Below are 26024 nucleotides of genomic sequence, written 5' to 3' on the forward strand. Positions count from 1 at the left end.
TTCAGTGCTGTATTTCCCATCTCCCATTCCCAGTGAACTGTTAAAGACCCAGTAATATGGTGAAGGATTTATTTAGTGGTGTTCCATCTCTGAATTTACTGAAAATACAAACATAACAAAGTGACCGGTAACAACAAAGTATAACCCTGTGAAACCCAAGGCAGCAACCCCACCATGACAATCACCCCCATCCCCGCACTTTCCCCTGAGTTACAGGCAGGATCTTTATCTCTCTCCTCTGGGAATTTCGATGACTGTGGCCTTTGTCCTCGGATTTCCTGAGCCCTGGAAGGATCCAGCCGACTGTGAATCCTCTGCACAGATACTGGAGTTGTCTCTCTCATCATAGCTTCATGAGGTGTTTCTATTACAGTCGGAGCAGAAGAGGACCCACTGCCCACACCAGGGGCATCCTGAGAGGAGCTCCCAAATGCTGCAGGCAGCCGCTCCTCTATCCATTCAGGGCAAACTGGACCCTCCCTGTTCAGCTGGGAAGTCCTGACAGTGACTCCAGGATCATTTTCCCATCCCTCCCACAGCCCGTGTTCCACAGAGCTCCTGGAGGTGGTGAGAACATGCAGCTCATGTGTATTTGCTGTGGGTGATAGGCTGGATGTGACTCTCCATGAAGGTCACCAATCTCTCTGTGGAGGATGTTATTTGTGCTCATACCTGAGACATGGTAACACTGCTGGTCTGGATTGACTCCTCCATCCTTTGTGTATGGATACACACAGCCTTTGGAAACTCCACCGGATGTTAAAATACCTTACACTGCAGCTCCAGTATCTGCTGTATTGTTAAGGATTCCAGTCACATTTCACCCTCCACAAGCTGGCTCTGTCCTCTCCCCTCAAGAGTGTGAGTGAACTCAGCTATTGCTGCCTCCATCAGCTGCTCAGGTTTGTGTGTGCTGTCTTGTGCTGCCAGATTGTAACCCCTTTGCTACTTGTGTGAGACAGTATCTGCTCTGGCGGATGTTATGGGGAATAATATGACAATCTATCCTTTGACAACCCCTCCTCATCTTCAGAGGTGCACACCCGTCTCCCACTCACCACAGCTGTTGATTTGTGAGAGAGTGAAGATTGTTAGAGGGTAATGCACATCCCAACATGTCCTGGAGACTGTCCCTAACCCAGAGCTCCATCTGACCAATGGTGAACACACAAACACCAGGTTTTGGACTCAGCAGCAGAGTCTCTCCTGTGCCCATCACTCACTCATTCTCTCTGGATTCACAACCCATCTTACCATTAGCGATTGCCCACCCAGTCTCCAGGTCTCCCAGCTCCAGCACTTCATCTTCCATTGGCATAAGGATGACACAATCCAGACACTGTCACTCTTGGCTCCTTCTCTGATGCTCTGTGTCCTCTTCTACAAGCACATAAATTTCCATTGTTACTCACCCATCAAAGACACACACAAGCCTATGGTGCTGCCAGACTGCCCATCATGGGCCCACCAGGATGGTCACTCAGTGTGGGCAGTGCAGCAGTCATCTCTGACTGACCGGAACCCTTCAGAGAGAGGCTGACATGTTCCTGAAGATTGATGCTGCTGTTTGGACATTGCCAGTGTCTGGGTGGAGATGTTCTTTCCACAATTTCTCTTCCATCCTTATTCACATATCAGCCTGTAAGTTTAACGCTCACCTTGTCAGAACATACCAGGTTATTGATCCTTTTGCCTCACTGCAGCCACGTGCTGCCTGCTCTGGCCCTTGGCAGTTTCTATCCAGACTTGCTTGTGTTGATGTGACAGGTCTCCTCCTCCAGTCCTGAGGGAACAGAACCTCCCTCCAAACCGATATAGCCTTGAGAATTTCCAGGGAAGTGTCAGTGAATTGGGTTTAATCTGCCTTCTGCCTTTGTTCATTAACCAGGCTCCCTCACTGCTCCCTTCAGAGCCTTTAAAAGTGCTGCTGGCTGCCTTTAAATCTGGTGCCAGCTTTGCCTGAATGGGATCTTCCCCTGCAGCCAGTGGTTAAGCTCTGGAATGCACAGGGTTTTGGGGGAAGGTGGGGGAATGACACTTAGTGAATTGCTCATTCGGAGAGTCAGTGCAGACACAATAGGCCGAATGGCCTCCTTCTGCTCTGTAACAATTCTGTGATTCTGCCTGTGCTGCCTGAGTGGACGGATTCCCCTAACCTGTCAGATATTAATGTGTCCGTTCTGGTTCTGTGTGGAGTTGGTTAGTTCAGTTGGTTTGGTGTCTGGAGTGTGATGTGGAATGATGCTAATGTTGAGGGTTTGGTCCTCGTACCGGCTGTGGGGTTCATGGAGTCCCAACTCCTCCCATTGCCCCACGTTTACTAAGTTTTGTCCCTGAAGCTCCATGGAACAAATTGTCTCTCTCTCTATTGGAGAGAAATACAGATATTTCATCGAGTACTGTGGATACTAACACTGTCCACTCAGGTTCGTTCTTACTCACATCTGAACATCACACCCCAGGCATCTTTCTCCACACCCATTTCAACATCCTGATCTTCACGTGGGGGGGGGCTACTCCTCTTACCGGTCTAAGGCTGGGTCTGTAAAGACAAATGCCTCCTTGTCCGTATATGTTCAGTTCAGACATCTTACACACTCTCACACTCTTTCATCACAGATGAACATCTACTGCACCTACTGTACTTTGACCCATTCTTTTAAGTTTGGTGATCTTTTCCGGGGCTCTGATCGTTCCAGAGTTTAACCACTGGCTGCAGGGGAAGATCCCATTCAGGCAAAGCTGGCACCAGATTTAAAGGCAGCCAGCAGCACTTTTAAAGGCTCTGAAGGGAGCAGTGAGGGAGCCCTGGTTAATGAACAAAGGCAGAAGGCAGATTAAACCCAATTCACTGACACTTCCCTGGAAATTCTCAAGGCTATATCGGTTTGGAGGGAGGTTCTGTTCCCTCAGGACTGGAGGAGGAGACCTGTCACCCTGAAGCTCCATGTAACAAATTGTCTCTCTCTATTGGAGGGAAATATTAATATTTCATTGAGGACTGTGGCTACTAACACTGTCCACACGGCAACATCACCAACTCCCAGCTGAAATATCGATACATTTCCAACCATTATCTTCACAGAATTGTTACGGTTCACAATGAGGCCATTTGGCCCATCGTGTCTATACTAGCTCACCAAATTAGCTTTAGGAATGTGTGTCATTCTCCAGCCTTTTTCTCGTATCCTCGCTCATTGTTTCTATTCAAATAATCATCTAATTCCTTTCTGACTGTTTCGATACAGCCTCCCTCCACCACACTTCCCGGCTGTAATTCCAGACCCGAACCACTGGCAGTGTGAAAAAGGTTTCTCTCTCATCATCTTCAACCCCACCACACACTCCATTCCTGAGCCACTGACCATCCCATGTCCCTCCCTGTGACTCAGGGTAAGGACATGGGAATCCTGTGCTCTTCCCTTTCACCATCATCCTTTTTATCATTTAATCACTCCGACACTTCCATTTTATTCTTTCCTTGTCACCCGCCCATCCCCAGCTCCCTGTCACTTCAAACAATTTAATTCACTGCTACTTCCACGTTCTAATTTTAGCTAATTAAACTGAAACTAAATCTGTTTCTCTCTTCACAGATATTGCCTGACCTGATGAGAGTTTCCAACATATTTATTCATATTTCAGATTTACAGCATTAATATAATTTTGCCTTGTGTATGAACTGAAGTTGTGTTTCTTGAATGTCCCGCACTGTACATTATTATCGTTAATGATCTTATTCTTAAAAACACTGGGGATTTACCCTGATTCCTGTTATTTTTCTCTCTCTGATCTCCAGTCTGGAATATAATCGTCTCACCGATTCTTGTGCCGAGGACCTGGCCTCTGCTCTCAGTACAAACCACTCAGTGATAGATCTGAATCTGAGTCGCAATAAACTGGGAGATTCAGGAGTGAAACGACTGTCTGTGGCTCTGAGGAATCCGGACTGTAAAATACAGAAACTGGGGTAAGTAGCAGACTGTGTGAGATTGTGTTTATAATAACTGAATATTCAACAATATAATTTCACCACTGGTATTTGTATAAAAACACTGCCCATTACTATTGGTGTCAGTTATGAATAAGGAAAATTGTTTTTCCTCTGACTCCTGTTGCTTCTCTCTCTGATCCCTGAGCAATGGGATGTCAGTCCCACAGATCCTTATGTTGAGGGAGTGGGGGAATAATGTTATGGTTCACCCTCTGAGGTTCTCTCCTCCTCCTCAGATGTGTACAGCTCTCCCCGGACACAGCATCCATTGATTTGTGAAAGGGGACAGAGTGAATAGATGACAGTAAATGGAGGACAGGACGTGGTGGTGGAGTCTCGCTGTTAGTAACAGATGACAGTACAGTAGCGAGAGGTGAACTTAGTTCCAATGATCAAGATGCAGAATCAGTTTGGGGAGAGATAAGAATTAACAAAGTTAAAAGATCACTTGTGGGAATCATTTATAGGCCCCTAACAATATTCAGAATCTCTGACACAGTACACAGGATATAATAATGGGGTCTTGTAAAAACAAACTGCAGTAATCACGAGTGATTTTAATCTTCATCCATGAAGAAGAACAAAGAGCCACAGAACACAGTAACAGGCCCTTCGGCCCACCAAGCCTGACTCCTAATCCCTATTCAGACCCAGTACTTACTGCCCATACGTGGTTTCTATTCCTCTGTCTCCTGTTCCTGTGTCTATAAAGATGTGTGTTGAACATTGGTAACATGTCTGCTTCCACCACCTCCATTGGCAGTACATTCCACACCCCACCCTCTGTGAAAACTTTCCCCACACGTCTCCCCTAAACTTTGCCCCTCTCACTATCATCCTGTGCCCTCTTGTAGTTGACCATCCCACCCTGGAGAAAAGTCTCTGACTGTCCACCATGTCAATGCCCCTCATAATTGTGTAACCTCCATCAGGTCACCCCTCAGCCTCCCTTTTTGTACTGAAAACAATCCGTGTTAATACAATCTCTCCTCATAACAACCCTCCATGGCCAGGCAATGTTCTGGTAAACCTTCTTTACACCCTCTCCAAAGCATCCCCATCCTTCTGGTAGTGAGGTGAACAGAACAGCAAGCAATATTCACATGTGGCCAACTAAAGTTTCATCCAGCTGTAACATAACTTGCTAACTTTTATACTCGATGCCACAGTCAATGCTGTCTGCCTTCTTCACCACCTCATCCACCTGTGTTACCATTTTAGGGATCTGTAGACTTGTACACACAGATCCCTCTGTAGGTCAGTACTCCTATGGGTTCTTCCATTTACTGTATAAACCACTCAGATTGTCAAGAGTTGAAAAGATTAGTTCACAGAATGTATTCAAGTAATTTCCTGGAGAAGTATGTTCCAGTGCCAATCACAAAACAAGCTGTTTTAGACATGGTGATGTGTAAATGTGTGGTGTTTCCAACAAAAATAGTTTCCTTTCATTTGAGAAACAGCAGCAGAAGTGTTCCAGCCATTACTAATTCAAGGATGGTATTAGATTAAGCAAAGATATGGCACCGGGTTTGGCACTGCTGCCTCACAGCGTCAGGGACCCGGATTCATTCCAGTCTTGGGCGACTGTCTGTGGAGTTTGCACATTCTCCCCGTGTCTGTGTGGGTTTCCTCCGGCTGCTCCTGTTCCCTCCCACAGTCCAAAAAATGTGCAGGTTGGGTGGATTGGCCATGTTAAATTGCCCATTAGTGTCCAAGATGTGTAGGTTAGGAGGATTAGCAACGTATGCGGAGTTACAGGAAACCGGGCAGCTGCAGGTCTATTAGTCTGACAGTGAGAATATGGAAGATCCTATAATAATCTATAATAAAGGAAGTGAGAACAGAACACTTCGTAATTAATGGCAGGATTTGACAGGGCCAGCATGGATTTATGAAAGGCTGGCACGGTGACACAGTGGTTAGCATTGTTGTATCACAGCCACGGGCCCGGGTTCAATTCCAGCCTTGGGTGACTGTGTGGAGTTTCTACATTCTCCCAGTGTCTGTGTGTTTTTCCTCTGGGTGCTCCGGTTCCTCCCACACTCCAAAGATATGCATGGTAGATGGATTCACCATGATAAAATTGTCTTTAGTGTCCCAAGATGTGTAGATTAGGTGGATTAGCCCTTGTAAATTTGAGGTTATGGGGAGCGGACCTTGGTAAGATACTCCGTCAGAGTGTCTTGATAGGTGGAATGACGACCTCCTACACGAGGGATTCTGTAGTTGGAATGATTCACCCACAAGAGGTTATTAAAGAAAATTGGAGCACATGGGATTGGGAGCAATATACCAGCATGGATTGAGAACTGGTTAGTGGACAGAAACAAGGAGTTGGAATAAGTAGGTTATTTTTGGGTTATGATGTGGAGATGCCGGCATTGGACTGGGACAAACACAGTAAGAAGTGTCACAACAGCAGGTTAAAGTCCAGCAGGTTTATTTGGTAGCAAGTTAGTGGCGTTTGCTTCCAAATAAACCTGATGGACTTTATCCTGGTGCTGTGAGAGAATTACCTGTTTTTGGATTGACAACCTCGAACTAGTGGAGTACGGCAGCTATCCAGAGCCTATATCAATGATATGGATGTGGGGATCAAATATAATATTTCCGAATTTGCGAATAATAGAAAACCATGTGGAAATCTGAATTGTGAGGAGGATGCAGTGATGTTTGAAGGGGATGTGGAGAGGCTCAGGGAGTGGACAGATGTTTGCCAGCTGGATGACAAGTTGGAAATATGTGAGGTTATCGAATTGTGTAGGAAAAACAGACATGAAGACATCTCCAAAGATATTTTGATGTTCTAGTTCATGAGGAACTGTAAGTGAAGATGAGAGCAATTAAAATAACAAATGGTATGTTAGTCATTATTCTAAGAGGATTTGAGTTGAGGAAAAAGATGTCTTCCTGTAATTATATGCAGCCTTGCTGAGACCAACCTGGAGTATTGTGGACAGTTCTGGTCTCCTGACTGAAGCAAAGATGTACTTGGCATGTAAAGAAGGTTCATTAAAATAGGTCCAGGGACAGATGGATTGTCCTCTGAGGAACAAAAACACTTTATTCTCAGGCCTTTCGAAGAATGACAGCTGAACGTATTCAAACCTACACTATTTTACGGAGTTCAATAGGCCAGATGCAGAAAGGATGTTTCCTCTTGCTGGAGGGTCTGAAACCTGGGACACAGTCTGAGAATAAGGGGCAGTTATTTATGAGGTGAGGGGTATTTATTTCCCATTAGAATGCTGGTGAATCAAGGAATGCAAGGATAATGTTGGAAATGGTGTTGAAGCAGAGGATCAGCCATGGTCACATTGAATGATGGAGTGGATTTGAAGGGCAGAATGGATGATTCCTGCTCCTGTTTCTTAACGTTCTTATTGCAATAGGAATGGAAGGTAAGAGTAATAAGGGTTTGCTGCAGCTTTACATGTCCTTCATTAGAACACAACTGGAGTAATGTGTCTAGTGTTGAGTTATTTACTTAAGAAAGGATAGAATTGTATTAGAACCAGTTCAGAGAAAGTTCACTTGGCTGATTCCTGGGATGGAGAGATTTATTTTATGAGGAAAATTTGAGCAGATTGGAGCAAAATCTGTGAAAGTTCAGAAGATTAAAAGGTGATCGCATTGAGGAGATGAAACAGAGTAATTGCTGAGAGGCTGTTTCTTCTCGTCCAGAACAAGGGGACAGATTTTCAAATGTAATTGTCAGTCCCTTAAGACTGAGATGAGGAGAATTTATTTTTTAGATGGTTGCTGGTCAGTGGAATTCTCTTCCCTGGAGACTAGTGGAGGCAGAGTCATTGAATATATTCAAGGCTGAGTTAAGAAAGATTTTGGATTGAGGAGTGAATAAGGGTTACAGGGAGCGACGGGAAAAAGTTGTGACTACAATTCGATCAGCCATGATGGAGCTCAAGGGGTGAATGGCCTTCTGCTGCTCCTAGTTATTTTGTTCTTATCCCAATACGTCCTTCAGACTGCTCTCTGTGACCAGTGAGGGATACACAAGCTCTATGTTTTATCCTCACCAGACACTCTCCTGTGTCCATTCATTAGGCCACCCACTCAACCCATCTCACCAGCAGTAATGACCCACTCTGTCCCCAGGCCTTCCTGATCCAGCACTTCATCTTCCATTGGTGTAAGGATGGCAAGACCTGGATGTCTCCACTCTTCTTCACTCATTCCCTGATGATGTTTGCTCTTTTTCCAAACACACAAATTGTTCCTCACTCATCAAACACATGCTGTAGCCCAGGGTTGTCCAACGTGTGGACCAAGGGGTGAATGTGACCCTCGAAGCCCCTCAGTGCGGCCCCCGGAGCGAGTTTCCAGAATCTCAGTCACACAGTTCAGTTTGAATGGAAGAATCTGTATGGAGCTGCTCCAATCACATGCCGTTTCTTTCCCATGTTTGCTGCTGATTGGTTTTTGAGCCAATCTGCAGCAAATGTGGGTGCAGGGTGTGGACGTCACTGGTTAGACCGACATTCATTGCCCATCGCTAATTACCCTCACATCCCCGAGGGGCCTGTACCAGTCGGTAACACGCGCTGGTCTTGCCAGTGACACCCCTATCCATGAACAATTGAACAAAAACATACTTTGAGAGGTGTACAGGTGGTTTTCACCAGTAGACAAACCAGTGATAGCAATTTGTTTCATCATTCTTATACCCCAGGAGGCGGGACAGTAAGTTGCAATGAGGAAATAAGAATGGATATGGATAGGTTAGGAGAGTGGGCCAAAATCGGGCAGATGGACTTTAACGTGAATAAGTGTGAGGTCGTACATTTCGGTTGGAGGAATGGCAGAGTGACTTATTATCCAAATGGGGAGAGACTTCAGGGTGTTCCAGTACAGAGGAATATGGATGTCCTCGTTCATGAGTCCCAGTAAACTAGCATGTAGCTACAGCAGATAATAAAGGAAGTGAATGTGAATGAAAGGAATAAAATATTAAAGTAAGAAAGTATTGTTGCAGCGATACAAGGTGAGGCCACACCTGGAGTATTGTGCACAGTTTTGGTTCCCTTATTTGAGGAAAGATGTAGTGGAATTGGAGACAGTTCAGAGGAGGTTCATTAGATTGATTCCAGAGGTGAGGGGTTTGTCGTATGAAGAGAGATCGAACAGTTTAGGCTCAGACCCTCTGGGATTTAGAAGAATGAGGGGAGATCAGATTGAAATATAGAAGCTGATAAAAGGTATGGATAAAGTAGCTTCCACTGGTGGGACATTCTAGGATGAGAAATCCTCATCTTAGGATAAGGGGCAGCAAATTTCAAACAGAGTTGAGGAGAAACTACTTCTCCGAAAGGGTTCTGAATCTGTGGAATTCACTACCCCAAAGTGCGGTGGGTAAACTTACAAAGGATTTAGACAGATTTTTAATTGGTAATGGGTTGAAGGGTTATGGGGAGATGGCAGGAAAATGGGGATGAGGAGCATATCAGCCATGATTGAATGGTGGAGCAGGCCCGATGGGCTGAATGGCCTAATTCTGTTCCTGTATCTTATGTACTGGTGAATTAATGAGCTGAAGGCTCAGCTCAGCTGTCAATGGTAATAATCACAGTACAGAATAGTCAGAATTATATCCCTATTAATAATGGGCAGTGTTTTTAATAACACAAATAATGATACTACAAGGACCATAGCTATTAATATTCGTGTTAGAAACACTGTCCACTGTTAATAGACACATACAGTAAAAAGTCTGACAACACCAGGTTTTAGTCCAACCTATTTATTTGATAATATACTCGCAAGCTTTCGAGGGGTTACCCTCTTCGTCAGGTGAATGGAGAGTTCTGGCCTCAGACAGAGCATATAAAGCACAGACAGTTTAGAGATTACTGATTAAAATGCGAATCCCCACACCCAACCTGCTGTTCAAGACCTGAAGTGGCTGATAATGTGAGTGGTAGGAGCACTGATCACAGTTTAAAGAGATGTGTATTGTCTCCAGACAGTACAGTAAGTGAGGTTTTGCAAACCCAGGCAAGTCACGGGGGTTACAGATAGTGCGACATGAACCCAAGATCCCTGTTGAGACCGTCCTCATGTGTGCGGAACTTGGCTATCAGTCTCTGCTCAGCGACTCTGCGCTGTCGTGTGTTGTGAAGGCCGCCTTGGAGAATGCTTACCCGAAGGTCAGAGGCTGAATGCCCGTGACCACTGAAGTGTTCGCCAACAGGAAGGGAACAGTCTTGCCTGGTGACTGTCGAGCGATGTTCATTCATCCGTTGTCGTAGCGTCTGCATGGTCTCCCCAATGTACCATGCTTCGGGACATCCTTTCTTGCAACGTATCAGGTAGACAATGTTGGCCGAGTTGCAAGAGTATTTACCGTGTACCTGGTGGATGGTATTCTCACGTGTGATGATGGTATCCATGTCGATGATCCGGCATGTCTTGCAGAGGTTGCTGTGACAGGGTTGTGTGGTATTGTGGTCACTGTTCTCCTGAAGGCTGGGTAGTTTGCTGCGAACAATGGTCTGTTTGAGGTTGTGTGGTTGTCTGAAAGCAAGAAGTGGGGGTGTGGGGATGGCCCTGGCGAGATGTTCGTCTTCATCAATGATATGTTGAAGACTCCGGAGAAGATGTCGTAGCTTCTCCGCTCCGGGGAAGTACTGGACGACGAAGGGAACTCTGTCCACTGTGTCCCGTGTTTGTCTTCTGAGGAGATCGGTGCGGTTTTTCGCTGTGGCGCATCGAAACTGCCGATCTATGAGTCGAGCACCATATCCTGTTCTTACGAGGGCATCTTTCAGGGTCTGGAGGTGTCTGTCACGATCCTCCTCATCTGAGCAAATCTGACTTTTTACTGTGTTTACGCCAGTCCAACGCCGGCATACCCACATAATAGACACATAACCAGCTTGGCAGTAAGATTAAAGACCATGAAATAAAACAGACAATGACAGCATGGATATGAAGTTATCTGTAAGACAGACAGGAGTGGGTGAACTGTACCCTTTCAGTTAGAGGAAGCTTAGTGGCTTTTCCCAGCAATCAGTACAGTGTTACTGTGGTTAATTGTCTTTACATCTATTAACAAATTAGACTTGGGTGTATCTAAAAATGAGATGTGAACCTGGTAAAGCTCCAGCTCACGGTCACTTGGAGCCCAGAGAGAGGAAGCAGCATATGATAGACCGAGCTCTGGATCAGATCAGAGATCTGCAGTCTTGCCATATCCACTCATAAATAGTGTTAGACATGGAACAAATGTTGGACATGCCGCTAACATTAGGTGACACGGTGGCACAGTGGTCAGCGCTGCTGCCTCACAGTGCCAGGGACCATAGTTCAATTCCGACTTTGGGTGACTGTACGTGTGGAGTTTGCACATTCTCCTCGTGTCTGTGTGGGTTTCCTCTGGCTGCTCTGATTTCCATCCACAGTCCAAAGATGTGCGGGTTCGGTTGATTGGCTGTGCTAAGTTGTCCCAAGCACTCTGAGGATGTATAGGTTAGGGGGATCAGTGGGCCATATATGAGGAGTTTTAGAGACAGGACCTGGGTAAGATAATCTTTCAAAAAATTGGTGCAGACTCGATGGGCCCAATGGCCTCCTTCTGTACTCTGGGAATTCTATGATTCCAGAAACAAGCCACAAGAATCCCGTCATTACTGATGAGGGAACCCAGAGCATCAGTACAAACAACGAGACTGAAACATTAGCAGCCATCTTCAGCCAGAAGTGACGAGTGGGAAGATTAATCTCAGCCTCCTCCTGAGGTCCCAGCATTACAGATATCAATTTGATTCACTGTATGTGAGGTAAAGAAATGACTGAAGGCACTGTGTACTGTAAAATCTGTCAGCCTGGCAGTACCCCAGCAATGGTACTGAAGAATTGTGCTCCATGACTAACCATTCCCCGAGCCAAGCTGTTCCAGTACAGTTACAACACTGGATCTACTGGAGAATGGGGGAAAAAAGCAGGACAAATCCAATCTGGTGAATTACTACTCCATCAGTCTGCTCTTGATCATCAGAAAGTGTGTCATCCTTCCAATGCCTCATGATCATCACTGCAGGAGTTCCTCAGGGTGATGTCCGAAGCCCAACCACCTTCAATTGCTTTATCAATGTCCTTCCTTCCATTATAAGGTCAGAGTGAGGATGCTCACTAATGATTGTACAATGTTCAGTACTGTTCACAATTCCTCAGATACTGAAGCAGTCCATATCCACAAACAGCAAGACCTGAACAAAACAGAAAATGCTGGAAAATCCCAGCATCCTGACAGCTTCTGTGGAGAGACAACAGCGAACCCTTCGAATCTGGATGACTTTTCATTGGAGCTCGGGGGCTGAAGAACATTCAGGCTTAACCTGATAAATCGCAAGTTTGGCTTCAGTATGTTGTGTGCCAGGAGAGGACCATCTCAAACAGAAGACAATCTAACCACATTCCCTTTACATTGAATGGCAGCACCATCACTGAATCCTTGACCATCAACATCTGGGTGGTGGGGGCCGCACTGGGACCATTGAACAGACACTGAACTGTAAATACTGTGGCTCCAAGGGTAGATCACAGCCTGGGAATTCAGAGATGAGGAACTCACCTCCTGTCTCCCAAATGCTTGTTCTCCACCAACAAGGTACAAGTCAGCAGTGTGATGGAATCCGCTCGTCTTACTGGAATGAGTGCAGCTTTAGAAATATTCAAGAAGCTCATCCGTGTCAGAGGAGCTGAATGGATCAGCAGGCCATCCACCAAATTAAACATTGACTCTCTCCATCACTGACACACAGTGCCAGCAGTGTGTACCACATGGTGGATTGTAGCAACTCACCAAATTTCCTGAGACAGCATGTTCCAGATATGTACTAATTATCACCGAGATGGACAAGGATATCAGAAGAATGGAACATCAACCAGCTTCAGATTCCTTTCCAAGCCACACACCATGCTGACTTGGAAAGTATTGCATTACCATCACTACTGTGGGATCATAATCCTGGATGTCCTTTCCGAATGGCATTGTACCAGGTGGCTGCAGAATTTAAGAAGATGGCTCACCACCCCCTTCTCAAGGGCAATTGGAAAAAGGCTACAAGTGTTGTCATTCCCCGTAACACCATCATCCCATGAAAAACTGAAGACCAGCTCTACTCACTGAAGGAATGAGTAATTGTGCCTGTGTGTAACCCAAACTCAGTTACAGAGGAGAAACACAACAGCTGCGACAGGGCAACTAGAGTGACCATTGAGCTGCCGGAGGGTTTCTAAAGATAGATCTGGTGGAACTATTCAATATACCCAGTGAGGGTCTCAATGTCCTGGTGTTGTGCTGTGATCTATACAACCTGGAGTTAGAGTGGAGAAGCTTTGAACAAAGTGTGATGCAATACAATGTTGACCAGATAAACAAACAAAGAACAACCCAGCACAGGAAACAGGCCCTTCGGCCCAACGAGCCCGCGCCACCGCATCCTCCTACACCTACCCTGCCCTGTGTGTATGCGAGTGGAACCCCTAACTTAGCCAGATTCAGAGGAGAATAGTGTCAATTTGTAACACCAATCAGCCTAAGAGCACATCTTTGGGGTGTGGGAGGAAACTGGAGCGCCCGGAGGAAACCCACGCAGACACGGGGAGAATGCGCAAACTCCCACAGACACAGGCCCAAATCCATGTATCTGCACAGCTAGCAGTGCTAGTCACTGAGCTGTTGCGGCGCCCGTCTACCGGTCCAGGATTAAGCACACACACCGACACGAAGTACTAGGCCACTCCCGGAACCTCCAAGAGCAGCCCACGCACAACCCACCATGTGCATGTCCCTCGTTTGACAACAAGGTGGACCTCCACCTGTGGAATAAAAAGACAAAAACGTTAACATATAAGTCTGCATTTCCGGTGTCTCCTGAGGCTCTAACCCTATTTAATACCCCCTACTATAACCCTCCATCCTTGTTTCGCTCATGTGTCTATCTAAGTAAACCTTAAACGAGTCCAACGTTCCTGCCTCCACCACCCCACTCGGTAGCGTGTTCCATACCCCCACGACCCTCTGCGTGAAAAACCTTCCTCTCATATCCAAATTATACTTCTCCCCCCTCACCCTTAGATCATGACCTCTCGTAATTGTCCCCAATCTAGGGAGCAGCCTATCACTATTGACTCTATCTATTCCCTTCAGTGTCTTATATACCTCTATCATGTCCCCCCTCAATCTCCGTCTTTCCAAGGAGAACAGTCCCAGTTTCTCCAACCTTTCCTCGTAACCCAGCCCCTCCATGCCAGGCAACATCCTGGTAAACCTCCTCTGCACCCTCTCCAGGGTCTCCACGTCCTTCCGGTAGTAAGGTGACCAGAACTGGACACAGTACTCCAAATGCGGTCTAACCAACGTTCTGTACAACTGAAGCATTAGACGGCAGCTCCTATACTCTATACCCCTTCCTATAAAGGTTAGCATTCCATAAGCTTTCCTCAAAACCTTCTCTACTTGTGTCGCAACCTTCATAGACTTGTGAACCTGCACTCCCAGGTCCCTCTGTATTTCTACACTCCTAATCTGTCTACCTTTTATCACATAGCTCCTCTCTGCATTATTCCTTCCAAAATGCATCACCTCGCATTTGTCAGGATTAAATTCTATCTGCCCAATGTACCAACCTATCTATATCCTGCTGTGTCACCTGACATTCCTCCTCATTATCTGCCAATCCTGCCATCTTGGTGTCATCCGCAAACTTGCTGATCACACCACCTACGCTCTCTTCCAAGTCATTTATGTAGACTACAAAGAGGAGAGGTCCCAGTACTGAGCCCTGCGGCACACCACTGGTCATTGGCCTCTAGCCCGAAAAGGTCCCCTCAACAACTACCCTCTGTCTCCTATTACCCAGCCAGTTCTCAATCCACCTAGCTACCTGACCTCGTATCCCATGCACCTTAACCTTTTCTACCAGCCTACCGTGAGGGACTTTGTCAAACGCCTTACTGAAATCCATATAGATGACATCAACGGCTCTCCCATCGTCAACCGTTTTTGTCACCTCCTCAAAGAATTCCACCAGATTCGTAAGGCAAGACCTCCCTCTAACAAAGCCATGTTGCGTATCCCTAATCAGATCACAATGCTCCAAATGCTCATACATCCTACCCCTAAGTATTTTTTCCATTAATTTTCCCACCACCGATGTCAAACTCACTGGTCTATAATTTCCAGGGTTATCCCCTGGAATTACCATTATCATGAGGCTTCATGATGAGGAACCCCATGGACCACAGGCCAGGGACATGGGATATGTGTCAGGGAGGATGGAGATTCAGTAATACAGATATGTTCTCCATGGACCTTAACTCTCTCAGCCATTCAGAGTAATAAATCTCCCACCATCTCCAGCACTGTTACTGTTTCTGTGAATGTTTTATAATTTCCCTGGAGCCGTCACTACATGAAACAAAGACACTGGAATTGTATTGAGCTCATTCAGTGCTGTATTTCCCATCTCCCATTCCCAGTGAACTGTTAAAGACCCAGTAATATGGTGAAGGATTTATTTAGTGGTGTTCCATCTCTGAATTTACTGAAAATACAAACATAACAAAGTGACCGGTAACAACAAAGTATAACCCTGTGAAACCCAAGGCAGCAACCCCACCATGACAATCACCCCCATCCCCGCACTTTCCCCTGAGTTACAGGCAGGATCTTTATCTCTCTCCTCTGGGAATTTCAATGACAGTGGCCCTTGTCCTCAGATTTCCTGAGTCCTGGAAGGATCCAGCCGACTGTGAATCCTCTGCACAGATACTGGAGTTGTTTCCGTCATCATAGTTTCATGAGGTGTTTCTATTACAGTCGGAGCAGAAGAGGACCCACTGCCCGCACCAGGGCCATCCTGAGAGGAGCTCCCAAATGCTGCAGGCAGCCGCTCCTCTATCCATTCAGGGCAAACTGGACCCTCCCTGTTCAGCTGGGAAGTCCTGACAGTGACTCCAGGATCATTTTCCCATCCCTCCCACAGCCCGTGTTCCACAGAGCTCCTGGAGGTGGTGAGAACATGCAGCTCATGTGTATTTGCTGTGGGTGATAGGCTGGATGTGACTCTCCATGAAGGTCACCAATCTCTCTGTGGAGGATGTTATTTGTGCTCATACCTGAGACATGGTAACACTGCTGGTCTGGATTGACTCCTCCATCCTTTGTGTATGGATACACACAGCCTTTGGAAACTCCACCGGATGTTAAAATACCTTACACTGCAGCTCCAGTATCTGCTGCATTGTTAAAGACTCCAGTCACATTTCACCCTCCACAAGCTGGCTCTGCCCTCTCCCCTCAAGAGTGTGAGTGAACTCAGCTATTACTGCCTCCATCAGCTGCTCGGGTTTGTGTGTGCTGTCCTGTGCTGCCAGATTGTAACCCCTTTGCTACTCGTGTGAGACAGTATCTGCTCTGGCGGATGTTATGGGGAATAATATGACAATCCATCCTCTAACAACCCCTCCTCATCTTCAGAGCTGCGCACCCGTCTCCCACTCACCACAACTGTTGATCTGTGAGAGAGTGAAGATTGTTAGAGGGTAATGCACATCCCAACATGTCCTGGAGACTGTCCCTAACCCAGAGCTCCATCTGACCAATGGTGAACACACAAACACCAGGTTTTGGACTCAGCAGCAGAGTCTCTCCTGTGCCCATCACTCACTCACTCATTCTCTCTGGATCCACAACCCATCTCACCATTAGCGATTGCCCACCCAGCCTCCAGGTCTCCCAGCTCCAGCACTTCATCTTCCATTGGCATAAGGATAACACAATCCAGACACTGTCAGTCTTGGCTCCTTCTCTGATGCTCTGTGCCCTCTTCTACAAGCACATAAATTTCCATTGTTACTCACCCATCAAAGACACACACAAGCCTATGGTGCTGCCAGACTGCCCATCATGGGCCCACCAGGATGGTCACTCAGTGTGGGCAGTACAGCAGTCATCTCTGACTGACCGGAACCCTTCACAGAGAGGCTGACATGTTCCTGAAGACTGATGCTGCTGTTTGGACATTGCCAGTGTCTGGGTGGAGATGTTCTTTCCACAATTTCTCTTCCATCCTTATTCACATATCAGCCTGTAAGTTTAGCATTCACTGTTGTTGGTAAAGATACCTCTGAGACTAGTTGTGAGTCAAAGTATAGCAGTTTATTCAAAAGCTTTTGGGAGATACACCTGGGACCTAACAGCAGTTCCCCTGGCTTCTCTCTGAGCACTAATTAAGAGCACATATTTATACCCCCCCAAGCACGTATGTATCTTCTCATTCTCAGCAGGTTTCCAGGCTGTGGTTGTCCTCCATCGTAGGAACATGGCTGCCTCAGCGTTTCGTCATGGTTATCTGAAGTGTGATTAGCCATTCGCTAACATACAGACCGGCACAACAAGTTAACGGGGCCAGTATAACAATTTTATGTTCATAGGTTGTATAGCACATAATATCTCAGTACATAACACATAAACAATACAAAACAAATATATATGAAGGCATGCAAGCTCCACTATGTTAGGCAGAATATTAAAGACACAAACATAGATACGAGCTGGGTCAGCTACATTTCTGAACACAATTAGCTGGGACTATCATAAACTTGTGTACAACAGCAGGGACAGCTGCTGTCTCATCTGTCTGGGATACGTGAAAACAAGCCTTACATCTGTCTGGGATACGTGAAAACAAGCCTTACATCTGTCTGGGACGCACGAAAACAAGCCTTACATCTGTCTGGGATACGTGAAAACAAGTCTTACATCTGTCTGGGATACGCGAAAACAAGTCTTACATCTGTCTGGGGGACACGAAAACAAGCCTTACATCTGTCTGGGGGACACGAAAACAAGCCTTACATCTGTCTGGGACACACGAAAACAAGCCTTACATCTGTCTGGGACACACGAAAACAAGCCTTACATCTGTCTGGGACACACGAAAACAAGCCTTACATCTGTCTGGGACACACGAAAACAAGCCGAAAACAAGTTTTACAATACTTTTATATCGATCTCTAAGTATTACAGAGTTCATTAACCCATTCCCTACTGCACTCCCCCCTTTTGGTCGGGGGCCAGGGCCCAGGCATGGCCCCATGACCAATTTAGAACCAATTGTTACCGACATATGGGCCTAGCTCCTTTGTCAGGAGGTCTGCCCCCTCTGCCTGTACACTTGCACCCTGTATAACCCGGGCTGTTACTGTTTTACAACAAATATTCAATAATGTCATACAAACACAGCAAGCAGTAACAATTACAATTAATACAATTCATCCACACATCAGCTATGAACCCTACGTCCCAAACCATTGCCCCAGCCAGCCCGAAGGGTTATAATCCTGATATTGGGTCTCTTGTCTTTGCTACTTGTTTGATATGACCTGCCAAGTGAGTTATATTCTCCGAAGCATTTGAAACATACATACAACATTTGGAGCCAACGATAGCGCATGTTCCTCCTTGGGAGGCTAGCACATAATCGTGAGCCAGTTGGTTCTGTAAGGCAACGGTCTGGAGAGCTACGATCTCTGCTGATATCTCAGAGATGGCTGTACTTACTTCCTCGAACCCATCTTTAGTTTTTTTGCAATTCTCTCTAGGGTTGAGACCATACGTATAAGTTCCTGCGCTGCCTTTGCTGTCCCGTAGAATGGGTATGTTAGCATGAGGAATTGCTCTGTTCCACTAATGGCTCGCTTGGTCTTGAGCGAGTGTATCTCGGGTTGGTTCTGTAAGTCGGTGTAATGGTGAATATCGGGTACCACATATGCTAGATAACATGACCCCGACCATCCCCCGGAAGTCAAGGATAGACATTGTTTCTGCAGACAAAATAGGTGCCATTATAAGCAGTCATGCTGCTCACATAGGCGGAGGAGAAACTAACAGAGACATTGTCTGTGGGGCAGTGGATTGTGACCTGTTCTACCCGAGTCCAGGCGCTACTGGTAATGTTAATCTGCTGAATACAGTAGCTGTGGCCAACAGGTATGGAATCATTTCTTAGCAGGCAGATAGAACCTCTCTGTTGATTTTTCATAAAAAAATGTGGAGGAGAGTCTGATCTATTATAGCGAGGCTGGTAATGGTTCTTAAAGGCTGATAGAGTGCACCCTCTGCCTCCCAACCCCAGAACAGCATCACTGTCACTGACATTGAAAGAACCTTGTATCGTGGTTCCTGATGGGGATTTAACTGTCACTTTCCTTGTCCCGTCCTGGGTTCCATTCTGATTCAACATCCATTCCATCATTTCCGGGGTCAACAAAGGGAACAAAGGATATTCCCCCCTCGCTTCCGAGCATGGGAATGTGTGAACAGACCCAGCACTTGCTCAAATTCAACAATACTACATATAAGTAGGAAATATACACGAATGTGTTTGTATGAAGGGGTCCAATTTCAGAGGATTGTTGATCCCACCAATACTCTCCCTCTGTGGCTGACAGGGCCAAGGTCATGAGAAACAGCAGGAGAATCATCGTATTACTTAATTATAACCCACGAGACCGTTATACAATGGTTCAAAGGCTATATCGCCCGCAGATTCCCATTGACCCGATCGCCCGCGCACAACTTCCTGGGAGCCCGACCTCCTTGCTTGGAGGTCAGCTGTCTCTGTGAATTGAGCACGTTACATATTTTCAATTGGTGCTGGTTTATTCTTTCAATTGAGTCCAGTGTTTCCAGACACCCCTGTCTTGCATTTTTATGCAGGCACAGGTGTCGCCACTGATGTTAACCTCGCATGGGCCATTCCATTTGGGGGCAAACCCGAGTTTTCCAGACAATGTCTTTACTATAACCTTGCTGCCCGTCGGGGGTACCTCAGGGTCTGTTCTAGTTCAATTTACTCATCCCTGGTTAATTGGTTTTCCCTTACTGTCTTTCACATACCCTTCAGTTGGGCATTTAACTCTAAAACATATCCTCTAATTCTATCTGGTAGAGGGCCTACATCTGTCCCCCTGGTAATAATGGATTTGGGCAGTTACATGGTCCTTCCAGCCATTAACTCATACGGTGTCAGCCCTGTGGTTCGATTCATAGTAGCTCTGAGTTTCATTAATATGAGGGGCAATGCCTCAGACCCTCTCCTTCCTGAGTCCTGCATGGCCTTTACCAGGAAGGTCTTAAGGTTTCTATTCATATGTTCCACCATTCCCGAACTTTGAGGGCGGTAGGGTATGTGAAATCTCTGTTTTATCCCCATCAGTTGGCATGTAGTTTTTAACTACCTTCCCCATAAAGTATGTGCCTTGATCACAGTCTATTTGCAAAGGAACCCCCCATCTTGGGATTACTTCCTCAGCCAATATCCTTGTCACAGTCATGGCTGAACAATGTTTATTGGGGAACGCTTCCACCCATTTGGTGAATTGATTGATTATCGCTAAACAGTCTGTTCTCCCGTGTGACTGCGGGAGGGGCCCTGTGAAGTCCATTTGTAGATGTTCCCATGGACCCTTAGGGTGAGGCTGGTGCCCCATCTTAACCTTTACAGGTTTCCCTGGGTTAAACTGGGCACAGGTTGTGCACCGATGACAATACCAGGCAATATCCCCATTCCCTTCCACCACCACTCCTTTCCTGTACTTTTACTGTTTTGGGGCCACTGCTGTTTGTAATCTTTATTAATGATCTGGATGAGGGTATAGTTGGGTGGTTTAGTAAGTTTGCTGATGACACCAAAGTCGGAGGTGTGGTAGATTGTGAGGAAGGGTGTCGAAATTTGCAGGGTGACTTGGACAGGTTGCAGAGCTGGGCCGCGAGGTGGCGGATGGAGTTTAATGCGGAGAAGTGTGAGGTAATCCATTTCGGTAGGAATAACAGATGTGTTGAGTATAGGGCTAACGGGAGGACTTTGAATAGAGTGGAGGAGCAGAGGGATCTAGGTGTATGTGTACATAGATCCCTGAAAGTTGGGAATCAAGTAGATAAGATTGTTAAGAAGGCGTACGGTGTCTTGGCGTTTATTGGTAGGGGGATTGAATTTAGGAGTCGCAGCGTCATGTTGCAACTGTACACAACTCTGGTGCGGCCGCACTTGGAGTACTGTGTGCAGTTCTGGTCCCCACATTACAGGAAGGATGTGGAGGCTTTGGAGAGGGTGCAGAGGGGGTTTACTAGGATGTTGCCTGGTATGCAGGGGAGGTCCTATGAGGAGAGACTGAGGGATTTGGGGTTGTTTTCACTGGAAAGAAGGCGGCTAAGAGGGGATCTTATAGAAACATATAAGATGATTAGAGGTTTAGATAGGGTGGATGGTGATAGCCTGTTTCCTCGGATGGAGAAAGCTAGCACGAGGGGGCATGGCTTTAAATTAAGGGGGGGTAGTTATAGGACGGATGTCAGGGGCAGGTTCTTTACCCAGAGGGTGGTGAGGGACTGGAATGCCCTGCCTGCTGCAGTTGTAAATGCGCCTAGTTTGGGGGCATTTAAGAGATTGGTGGATAGGTTTATGGACGAAAAGGGATTGGTTTAGATTAGTGGGTCAATGTTTTTTTTTAAAAATAAGACTGGTCGGCGCAACATTGTGGGCCGAAGGGCCTGTTCCGCGCTGTAATGTTCTATGTTCTATGTTCTATGTACTGGCTATCATGGCATCCCTTCCCATCATGATAATCCATATTGTAACTGCATCAGAGTTTGCTGGATACATTCGGGCACTAACACTTTATAATTTAACCTCCATATACCCCTCTCATCAGGCGTAGCTCCCTGAGCTTTCCACCTTGCACGCTCTTCCCCAGGGGTGTCCTCATGTAGCTGTGAGATGTCTATCAGAGGTTCAGTTTTAACCCAGGTGGCAGGCAGGGCTTGCACTTCTCCTGTTTCTAGGGCAGATTGTGCCTTAAAAATATGGCACTCCAGACTTTGCTTGTCTGGTTCTTTTTGGTGTGCCTTCACCTTCAACACTGCGGATTCCAGTAGAAGCTCACTGGCCTCTAATAAGATTTCTATTATTTGGCCATGTCTAATTGGGCTGCTCCCCATTGTGACGAATCCCCTTCTTCCCAAATGATCATATAGTCATGTACAATCCCAAATACATATCTACTGTCGGTGTAAATATTGACCCATTTCCCCACCACTTCAGTAAAAGCCTGGGTCAGGGCTACGAGCTCCACCACTTGTGCTGACATTCTTCCTGCTTGGAACACTTGTAAGTCCGTGTTTAACACCGCCCATCCCGTTTGTGGTGATCTGTCTATATACTTCCGTGACCCATCCACAAACAGGGTCTCCTCCGGTGACTCCAAGGGCACATCCTTTATTCTACTTTCCTCTGCTCCTTCATCTCCATTCCCACATGTATGTGGTTTCCTTTCACCTAACATTCCTTCAGTGGGATTCTCTCAATGTCTTGTAGGATGGTGATGCTGGGGGGAAGAAGTACTGCCTCCCACTTTGTCCTTTTCATATGTGAGACAGACCGTAATTTTCCTGTATTTAACATTTCCACCAAGGTATGTTTGGTGTGCAAGACTATATTTCCCGTCATTACAATGGGCTCGCTGACTTTTACCCCGTGCCACGCAATCCAGTGCGGCTATACACCGGGGTAATCTGGTCACTACGGGGCCCTCCGCTGTAGAATAATATCCCACTGGCCACTGTTTGTCCCCATGGGTTTGGGTCACTACCGCTGAATTAAACCCTCCTTTGTTATTGCAATAGATATGAAAATTTTTACTGGTGTGGGTAGCCCAAGTCCCGGGGCTGACATTAATCCTGCTTTGAGTTTGCTATGTGCCTCTTCCTGTTCTGGTCCCCATTCCACAGTTTCTAGAATGGGTTTCCCCCCTTTCACTCATCTTTGTATTGGCTCAGCCAATTTAGCAAACTCTGCTCATTAAATAATCCCCAAACCTTCCTTACCCCTCGGATGTTCACCATCCTAGGCATTTACTATATGGCGGCTTTCCTGTCCACAGGCATCTCCTTGGTCCCCTGGGATATTAAATGTCCCAAATATAAGACCTGTGTCTTTCCTATTTGGGCCTTTTTTGGATTTGCCTTTAACCCTTGATCTTCTAAGTGCTTTAAGATTGAGTATAATGCTGTCTGATGTTCCGCTTTAGTTTCAGAGGCTATCAAAATATCGTCTACATACTGTAAGATTGTGCTCCCTTTCAGGAGTTCCAATTACTCCAGTACCTTGCTCATTGCTCGGTGAAATATGGCCAGGTTATTATGGAATCCCTGTGGGAGCCTAGTCCGTGTGTCCTGCCGGTCACCCACAGTGAAGGTGAATCTTGTCCTGAGAACTAAAATCCAAGGGAATGGACCAGAATCTGTTAGCTATATCTAACACTGAATACCTTGTGAGATGGTGGTAATCCGTTTCAGATGGTGGAGGGGCTGGCTACAATGGGGAGTCACTTTGTTTAAAGCTCTGTAATCAATGGTTAATCTATAACTTCCATCTGGCTTAGGCACTGGCCATGTTGGAGAATTTGTAGTACTGGTGGTTTCCCTCAGGATCCCCTTCCACCATTTCCTCGATTGCCCTTTTTGCTTCGGGTTTAATTGGGTGCTGTTGATGGGGTTTATGTTCTTACGGGGTCCAGTTAAATTAGTCCGGTATCTAATTTGGTTTCCGCCCAGACCCCAGGAACCGAGGTGCAAATGGCACCAATCCATTATCTTCTAACTGCCAATCGGGTCATAAGAACATAAGAACATAAGAAATAGGAGCAGGAGTAGGCCATCTAGCCCTTCGAGCCTGCCCCACCATTCAATAAGATCATGGCTGATCTGTCGCTACTCAGTTCCACTTTCCCGCTTTCTCCCCATAACTCTTAATCCCCTCTCTTATCAAAAACCCATCAACCCGTGTCTTAAAAATATTTAGCGAGGCAGCCTCCACCACTTCAACGGGCAGAGAATTCCAGACATTCACCACCCTTTGAGTGAAGAAGTTCCTCCTCAACTCCGTTCTAAACCGCCCCCCTTTTATCTTGAGGCTGTGCCCCCTAGTCCTACTGTCCTTTCTGAGCGGGAAGAGTCTCTCCACCTCTATCCTATCCATCCCATTCATCATCTTATACGTCTCAATGAGATCTCCCCTCATTCTTCTAAACTCTAACGAGTACAAGCCTAGTTTATTCAGCCTCTCCTCATAGCTCAACCCCCTCAACTCCGGTATCAGCCTAGTAAACCTCCTCTGCACTCCCTCCAAGGCCAAAATATCTTTGCGCAGGTGCGGCGCCCAAAACTGCACACAGTACTCCAGCTGCGGCCTCACCAATGCCCTGTACAGCTGCAGCAAGACCTCCCTACTTTTATATTCAATCCCCCTCGCTATGAAGGCCAGCATCCCATTTGCCTTCCTGACCACCTGCTGCACCTGCAAGCTGGGTTTTTGCGACTCATGCACAAGGACCCCGAGGTCCCTCTGCACCGTCGCCTGCTGCAGTTTTTCGCCATGTAAGTAATAATCCTTCCTACCATTCTTCCTACCAAAGTGGACCACCTCACACTTGCCAACATTAAATTCCATTTGCCATTTCCTGGCCCATTCGCCCAGCCTATCTAGATCCTTCTGCAGACTCTCCACACCCTCCGCACAATTTGCCGTTCCCCCAATCTTGGTGTCATCAGCAAATTTCGACACTCTACACTCGGTTCCCTCCTCCAGATCATCTATATAAATGGTAAATAGCTGAGGCCCCAGCACCAACCCCTGGGGCACTCCACTAGTCACCAACCGCCAATCCGAATAGCACCCATTGACCCCCACTCTCTGCCTCCTATTTGACAACCAATCCTCTATCCACGCTAACACCCTACCCCCAACTCCATGTCCCTCGACCTTCTGCAATAACCTCTTGTGAGGTACCTTGTCAAACGCCTTCTGAAAATCTAGAAAGACCACATCCACCGGCTCTCCTCTATCCACTGCCCTAGACACATCCTCATAGAACTCCAGTAAATTTGTCAGACACGACTTCCCTTTAATGAAACCGTGCTGCGTCCGCTCTATCAAGCAATTCCCTTCAAGATGCTGTTGCAGATGCTGCGTGGACGATCCCTAAATTATTTCCATGTGTCCCTGTCCAATCCTTCCTTCCGTTGGAATGGGGCCAAATCAATTCGCCTTTTCCGCAATCTATTAAGACTTTGTATTCCTTCATCAGGTCATTTCCTATAATAGTTCCTTCATTATTTTTACATACATAAAATTGCATTGGTATTTACAGGTTATTAATTTCTACGAGGGTGGTTTCGCTTCAGTAGGCAGGGGTCTTCTGCCCGTTAATTCCTTTTGCATCATTTTATTTGCTATGGGTAAGGGTAGGTCTGTGATAGATATGGAGGCTCCCATGTCCACCAGCATTTCACGCTGTCTGTCCCCTACTAGTGCAGACAGACAGATCCTTCCCTTCTTTCTGCCCAGACCTGCGGGGGCTTCCTCACGTCATTCTCCTCCTTCCTCCGTAGGGGTGGGGGAAGGAGGAAACGATTGGCACGGTCTCCCTTGCTTGCTCCAACAGGTGGCCTTAGTGTGGCCATCCTTACTACAGAACCGAGAAGTAGGCGCTCTCCCCCTACCTCCCTTTGGAGCTGTATAATTTCTGGCAAGGTGGCCTTGCTTTCCACAAGTGTAACATGTACTCTTTGGTTTAGTTCCTCCACTGTTTGCACTAACATTTACCTGTTTTATTCATGGGTATGGTTTCTCATCTGATCCATCTTTAATTCCAGATGCTCATTCTACTAATTCATCATAATCCTGGGAACTAATAACTCCCATTTTAAGGATTTTTTGTGAGTTGGTGACAGCCCATCTTTAAATGCTTGTAAAAAAGGCTCTATCTATTCGGGCAGGTTCGGGCACTCCCGAACATTCTTGATATACTCGAAAGAGTCACTCCCCAGATTCAGACCCTTCCTCACCCCTCTGTTGTTTAGTATTGGTAATTCTGGACCAGTTGGTTGGAGCATTGCCCAAGACTCGTTGGACTTTCTCCTCAAACCAATTAAATGGTTCCA

General features: G+C 46.4%; 1 protein-coding gene across 1 annotated transcript in view; it reads left to right on the forward strand.

Moving 5' to 3' along the window:
• The window catches only part of LOC145337959 (NACHT, LRR and PYD domains-containing protein 3-like), a 108968-nt gene that overhangs the window by 53435 nt on the left and 29509 nt on the right, over positions 1-26024 (forward strand). The window contains exon 7 of the mRNA XM_080182737.1: positions 3800-3970. Coding sequence (XP_080038863.1) covers positions 3800-3970 — 171 coding nt within the window. The remainder of the gene's footprint in view (positions 1-3799; positions 3971-26024) is intronic.

This window comes from Carcharhinus amblyrhynchos, unplaced genomic scaffold (assembly GCF_965287045.1).
Source record: "Carcharhinus amblyrhynchos unplaced genomic scaffold, sCarAmb.v2.hapA scaffold_86, whole genome shotgun sequence".
In the NCBI taxonomy this organism is placed as follows: Eukaryota; Metazoa; Chordata; class Chondrichthyes; order Carcharhiniformes; family Carcharhinidae; genus Carcharhinus; species Carcharhinus amblyrhynchos.